General features: G+C 53.0%; 1 protein-coding gene across 4 annotated transcripts in view; it reads left to right on the top strand.

Moving 5' to 3' along the window:
• PPFIA1 (PPFI scaffold protein A1) overlaps positions 1-7,041 on the top strand; it is an 87,108-nt gene that overhangs the window by 76,807 nt on the left and 3,260 nt on the right. For all 4 annotated transcript variants that reach the window (XM_077766515.1, XM_077766514.1, XM_077766513.1 and 1 more), the window contains 4 exons: positions 68-165; positions 2,789-2,967; positions 3,717-3,785; positions 5,444-5,609. In XM_077766515.1, the coding sequence (XP_077622641.1) occupies positions 68-165; positions 2,789-2,967; positions 3,717-3,785; positions 5,444-5,609 (512 nt within the window). The remainder of the gene's footprint in view (positions 1-67; positions 166-2,788; positions 2,968-3,716; positions 3,786-5,443; positions 5,610-7,041) is intronic.

Genomic DNA, 7,041 nt, shown 5'->3' with positions numbered 1-7,041 from the left:
CACGGGATGTTTGACCCCCCGCCACAGCTTCTGAACTTTTGTTTCCGTTTTTGTTTTTTGGTAATAGAAACAGTTTCCAGTGCGGAATTATGTGCCTGCGGAGGTTGAATTACGACCGGAAAGAGCTAGAGAGAAAGAGAGAAGAGAGCCAGAGCGAAGTAAAAGGCGAGTGCATGACATTTCATTCACGCAGCGCATTAACAGCCTCCGTCATTTCCGACTTTGTAAAAAAACTGAGGCAAGGCTTTGAGTGGAGAACCGTGGTCTGGCATCATACACAGGAGGGAACGTGGTCCTTTTCTGTGGCCGGAGACCCTGTGCCCGTTTCCTTGTGCTTAATGTCAGCGTGTAGGGTCAGGGTCTCCAGGGAAGGGTTTTTCCTGTGACCTTAGACGGTTCCTCTTACAAGGATACACGCCCTCTTTTGCCCAGAAAGGCCGCTGCACACCGTTGGGGGGCTTCTCGGTGTGAGTGTGACAGGCACTGGCCTGGCTGCCTCTCCAGGGACTTGAGGGCCCGCAGGAGAGGAGCGTGGTTCTCTCCCTGCCGAGGAGGGGACGGTGTGCCGTCAGCGTGGCGCCTGGGCCCTGCACGCCGGGTGGGAGCCTCTTCTGTGGGTGCAGGGAGCAGGCGGAGGCTTTTCAGGTAGGAGGCCGGCCCCCGGGAGGCTGTATGAGGCCGTGGCGCTCAGCTGGGACACAGCAGCCCACAGGCCGCCTCTAACTGAGCGAGTGGAGTAGTCTGTTTTGCAATAAGCCGTTTACGATTGAGCTCAAAGTAAAACCTGCCCAAGTTTTCAGTATAAAGAGATCACCGAGAATGGTGCTAGCGACCAAGACTTACTGACCAACTCGAGGCACAGAGGTTAATATATTTAGTCCTTACCACAATCCTGCCTGGGAGTGCTGTGTACATCCCTCTTTTTTACTAAGAAACAGAGATAAAAGTGTGGTTGAGGAAGGGGCACCTGGGGGCTCAGTCGGTTGAACATCCAGCTCTTGGTTTCAGCTCAGGTCATGATCTCATGGTTCGTGGCTTTAAGCCCTGTGTCACGCTCTGCGCTGACGGTGGGGAGCCTGCTTGGGATTCTGTCTCTCCTGCGCTTCCTCTGCCTCTCCCCCACGTGCTCATGTTCTTGCTTTCTCGTTCTCTCTGTCTCTCTCTCAAAAATAAATAAATAAACTTGGGGGCACCTGGGTGGCTTAGTTGGTTAAGAGTCCAACTTCACCTGAGGATATAATCTCATGATTTGTGGGTTTGAGCCCTGCATCAGGCTCTGTGGGGACTGATGGGTGTAGGGGGGAGGGGGGTGACGGGCATGGAGGAGGCCACTTGTGGGGATGAGCACTGGGTGTTATATAGAAACCAACTTGACAATAAATTATTTGTAAAAAATAAATAAATTTTAAAAAAATATCTTCAATTAAAAATAAATAAGCCTTTTAAAAAAATGGCTGGAGGGGCCTGGGTGGTTCAGTTCGTCGGGCATCCGACTTCGGCTCAGGCCGTGATCTTGCAGTTCACCAGTTCGAGCCCCGCGTCGGGCTCGGTGCTGACAGCCTGGAGCCTGGAGCTGCTTCCGGTTCTGTGTCCTGCTCTCTCTCTTCCCCGTGGATTAAGTGTCTTGCCCTCGCTCTCTCTCAAGAATAAATAAACATTAAAAAAAAAAAAAAGGGCTGGGGAGATGGGCCATTTGAAGGGTAGTCTAGCCATGACTGAGTTAGTGTGAATCACAAGGAAAACCATAAGCCAATATTTGTAATATACATACTGCATATACATAATTATATGTAAGATATAAATGCAGTGACGATCTGTAAGTATTTTATATGTGTCCATGTATGTACATCTGTCCTTTTACCTAGAAAAGGACCTTGGAAATGAAATAAGTAAAAGTGTTTCATTTATTTTGTACTTCCATTTTAAATCTTTACACAGTTGACAGAAGCAGTCTGAAAGTAACCAGTGATCATCTGGTGACTTTTAGATCTCTCTTAATGCAAATGTAGTAATTTATTACTTTGCATCAACGTGAGGTCTCCCCTCACAGTGTCTAATATGCTGGAGAGTATCTTCAAGTTTCTCTGGTTTTATTTATTTTCTTTTTTACTTTTTTTTTAATGTTTATTCAGTTTTGAGAGAGACAGAGCATGAGCGCAGAAGGGGCAGAGAGAGAGGGAGACACAGAATTGGAAGCAGCTCCAGGCTTTGAGCTGTCAGCACAGAACCCGACACGGGGCTCGAACCCATGAACCGAGGGATCATGACCTGAGCCGAAGTCGGACGCTCAGTTGACTGAGCCCCCCAGGCGCCCCAAGTTTCTCTGGTTTTAAAATGAGTCAACAAAACGGGCTTTTCGATTGTAACCGAGAGGTTTGCATTGAATCGACATGGTGCCAACGCATCTGATGGTAGCAGGGTTTCGAGGAGACCTGCCGTCCGTAGATGAAGCACGTCGGTGCCTCGTGTGCCCTTCCAGCTCCCGGGGCCGGGGCCCTGCTCATGCCCTGTTCTCTGGAAAGTCCGCGTGCACGAGAACTTCCTCGCCCTGGGGTTTCCTTGAGGAGTGAGTGCCGATGGGACAGTTTCCGTCAGGCAGGCGAGGGGCCGGGCCGGTGGCATGTGAAGGCAGCAGGGGCCCCCGCGCCCACCTGGCGGTGCCCCCCTGCGCCCGTGCGGGTTGGGTCTGGGCTCAGGACCCGGAGGCTCAGGGCGCTGCGTCACAGGGGCGTGTGTGGCGGAGAGAGCCCTCTGGGCCGCCTTGACCCCCGATGTTTGCTGTCTGCAGACGTGCTGGTTTGGAGCAACGACCGAGTGATTCGCTGGGTGCTGTCGATCGGCCTTAAAGAATATGCCAACAACCTTGTGGAGAGCGGCGGCGTCCACGGCGCACTGGTGGCCTTAGATGAGACCTTCGACTTCAATGCCCTGGCGCTTCTGCTGCAGATCCCGACCCAGAACACACAGGTGACGCCGCCCCCGCCGCCACCCCCGCCGCTCTCCTGCCCAAGCCCTGCGCCCGTCCTGAGCGAGGCAGCGCAGGCTACACCGCACGCTAGTCCTCTCTCCTCGAGCGGCCCGGGGTCTGGGCACTGCCTGTTCCCCCTGCACGCGCCCGTGAGGGTGCCCAGCATTCAGCTCTTGGGTGGAGAGGGAGCCGCTCTCACTTGCCGGTGCCGGGTGGAAGCTTCACCAGTTTCCCTGTGTGGTTCTCGTCGGCTCGGGGGCTCACAGTTCTTCTTCCACAGACACGGTCCCACCCTCAGTCCCCCCACGGGCCGCACCCACGCGGCACCCTTGTCTAATTTCCCACAGAGCGTGGAACCCCCCACCCCCACCCCGAAGGCCCATTACTGGGGGCCGCTTGGGGGACTTGGTCGGTTAAGCGCCCGACTCTTGGTTTCGGCTCAGGTCACCATCTCACGGTTCATGGGTTCAAGCCCCACGTCAGGCTCCGTGCTGACAGTGTGGAGTCTGCTTGGGATTCGCTCTCTCTCCATCTCTCTCAGCCCCTCCCACAAATAAAGCCCATTAATGATCTCCACATTAAAATCCCTGATTTAAAATCCACTATTAGGATTCAAGGCATTTATCCCTTAGGGTTTTTTTGTTTTGTTTTGTTTTGTTTGTTTTTTTTAAAGTCTTGGTGTAAAAACAATGGCTATCTGCTAACATCCTTTAAGTTGACATAATTTTGGGGGTGTTTATGATTTCAGGCTCGTGCCGTCTTGGAAAGGGAGTTTAACAACCTTTTGGTCATGGGGACTGACAGAAGGTTCGATGAAGTAAGTTTTCAGCCTAATGATGTCTAAACTTGCGTTAACTGTAAATTATTATATTTGGGGGCGCCTGGCTGGCTCCATTGGAGGAGCACACGACTCCTAATCTCAGGTTTGTGAGTTCGAGCCCTGTGTTGGGTGTAAAGACTATTGAAAAGTAAAATCTTTAAAAATAAAAATAAACGTAGATTGCTTTATTTGTTGGAGCTGTGTGCCAGATAATTCTTCCAAATGTGGAAATAATTTTACTTTACAAGTTAAGCTTTGTTCTTAATTTATTAACAAATGAGCTGTTGGGGGCCCTGGGTGGTTCAATCTGTTAAGTATCTGACTGTGGGTTTTGGCTCAGGTCATGATCTCACGATTCATGAGTCTGATCCCTGCATCAGGCTCTGTGCTGACAGGGCAGAGCCTGCCTGGGATTCTCGCTCCTTCTGTCTCTGCCCCTCCCCCACTCACATTGTTTCTCTTTCAAAAATAAATACATAAAACTCTAAAAAATTTTAAAAAACAAATGAGTTGTTGAGAAACCAATATTTTCACAGTAATCGGGGGTTTGTTTTTTAATTTTGGCTATTTAACTTCTGATATTCTTCAGAAATATTTTTCACATCATAATACATCGGCTACAGCCTAGGGATCGAGTCTGTAAGTTGTGTTTTGGGGCAGCCGGACATCTCACTGCAATCCAGGGCCCTGTGTTCTGGGGGAATGTTTCAGTGGCTTATTTAAAAACACATGAAATGTGGGGCACCTGGGTGGCTCAGTCGGTTCAGGTCATGATTTCGCAGTTTGTGGACTCGAGCCCCACGTCGGGCTCTGTGCTGACAGCTCAGAGCCTGGAGCTGCTTTGGATTCTGTGTCTCCCTCTCTCTCTGCCCCTCCCCTGCTCATGCTCAGTCTCTCTCTGCATCAAAAATAAATATAAACATTAGGGGCACCTGGGTGGCTCAATTGGTTGAGCGTCCGACTTCAGCTCAGGTCATGATCTCACGGTTTGTGGGTTTGAGCCCCACATCGGGCTCTGTGCTGACAGCTCAGAGCCTTGAGCCTGTTTCAGAGTCTGTATCTCCCTCTCTTCCTGATCCTCCCCTGCTCACACTATCTTTCTCTCTCTCTCTCTCAGAAATAAAACACTTAAAAAAAATGAGTAAGTAAATATAAACATTAAAAAAATTTTTTAACACATGAACTGTTACTTTCTCCTTACACAAAACCGGGACTGATTTACTTCCGCACCACTGCTTATGACTCTTCGTGGCCGTAAGGACGCTTGCCTGTGATGAGAATAGGCCACGTGAAAGGGCGCTGCGGGCCTGGCCCTCCGTGCGGCACTGTCCGCAGCACGAAGACGGTTTTGAAGACAAAAGCATGATATCTTGTCTAACAGGAAGGTGATTTCACGTAGACAGAGGAGCAGGCCCAGGACTGTCCTGACCTGTGCCCGGTCAGGGTCCTGGTACAGGTGTGGCCCTGCCTCCCTTCGCCCCCTGGCGCTCCCATCTGGCCAGGGGGCCCGCTGGCCGTCAGGAATGGCCGTGGTAGATAAATATGTGGAAACACAATTGCAGAGACGAGGTCATCTTAAAGAGCTGGTGACTTGACTATAGATTTTTGTCTTTTATCTTACAGTCAGTCTTGTTTTCTGTCATTTACTTTCCCAGGACGATGATAAGAGCTTCAGGAGGGCGCCTTCTTGGAGAAAAAAATTCAGACCGAAGGACGTTCGCGGCTTAGCCGCTGGGTCGGCAGAGACTCTCCCGGCGAACTTCCGGGTCACTTCCTCTCTGTCCCCGCCCTCCGTGCAGCCAAAGAAGATGCAGCTGGACGGTACGTGATGGGCCACGCTACCCCAGCCCCTTGGCAGTGGCCTGGGCGGCTCTCTGGCCGGGATGCTAACAGTGGCGGAGAATGGCCGACTTACCCCGTGACCTGCGCTCGGGTGCTGTGGCGCGTGCCCGGGCTTCCGTGCGCTAAGGTTACTCCTAACATCTGCTTGTCGGAGTTTAACACTGATGTAGATTTTCTTAACGTTCCTGTCCGGTTGGGTATTAGCTTATTCTTCCAACGAATAAAACTCGGCCTCGGGGGCGTCTGCAGAGCATTGGACCAGCACCCACACGACACAGCCGTACGTGATGGGCGGTGCGAGGGCGCTCTCTCATGAGATGGCGGCACGGTGGCTTTCTCGCCGCATCCCCCAGCCCTAGGGCGGCCCCCCACACGGAGGAGTGTCGGGAGCACACAGTCCCCACCTCCGTCCCTGTGCTCCTCGTCCGTGTGCCCACACGTCATCAGAAGCCAGATGGAAGGAGGAGGGCGAGCCTGGGCTGTCCTCACAGGGCGTGGCCCGGCCAGGAACACAGCTGCTGTGTAGTCATTGGGTCAGGCCCGCGTTCAGCCCATGAGCACCCCTCTGCTCTGTGGCCGCCGCTGGTGACGAGTCGAGTGGTCTGCAGAGGGACCTCTCGGCTCTGATCGTGTCCCACTCGGTGACAGGATGGGGAGCCAAATGCCTGGGTTGGAATCCCGCTCTGCCACTCGGGGGGGGTGTGGCCTCGGGCCCCTGGCCTCAGTGTCCCCATCTGCAGAGTGGAGCCCTGCTGGCATCTTCCTCATTGATTGGCTGTGACGGCTCTGGGAGTCCCTCGGGGGGAAGCTCTTGGACAGGGTCGGCGTGTCCTGCGGGCCGCTGCCGCGCTGGGCCTGGCACAGACGGCGCGCTCGCCCTCGATGGACCCGGGGGACTGTAGGGGGGACGTGGTTGTAGGAACCATACGGCGTGGTCGCTGCAGCGTCCTGCTCCTGGTGCTGACTACCCGGGGCTTTGTGAGGGTCGCAGCCGCCCGCCTCTGCCTCTGCACAAAGCCGCGGGTGGCAACTCAAGTTGGGCCTTTACTGAGCTTTGTGTGAAGGCTGCCGACAGGGCAGTGTTTCCATTAAAAAGGCTGCATCTCTTTGCCAGACTTCCGTAATAGGCGTCACGAGGGAAAAGCCCAACTTCTTAAAAAGTAGCATTTTCCTCATGGAGCCTGTAGGTAGTTTTTACAAGTAGTCACTGTCACTTAGCCTCCACTCGTTGCCTGGCCTGGCTGCTCTCCGATGTCCCCGTAGCTCTGTTACCCTGTCTGTCTTCAAACTCAGGTTTTCCGGGTTAAGCGTTAACGGTGATGTTTGGATTAGAGATCGGGTGAATTAAACAGAACTTGAGAAAAAGGTGCGGCGGGGGGGCGGTTCTGCACCCTCGGGTGGTAGAGAGGCG

This window comes from Crocuta crocuta, unplaced genomic scaffold, assembly GCF_008692635.1.
Source record: "Crocuta crocuta isolate KB4526 unplaced genomic scaffold, BGI_CrCroc_1.0 scaffold636, whole genome shotgun sequence".
In the NCBI taxonomy this organism is placed as follows: domain Eukaryota; kingdom Metazoa; phylum Chordata; class Mammalia; order Carnivora; family Hyaenidae; genus Crocuta; species Crocuta crocuta.
The sequence above is the reverse complement of the archived record's forward strand: the minus strand, read 5'-3'. Positions and strand labels throughout refer to the sequence as shown.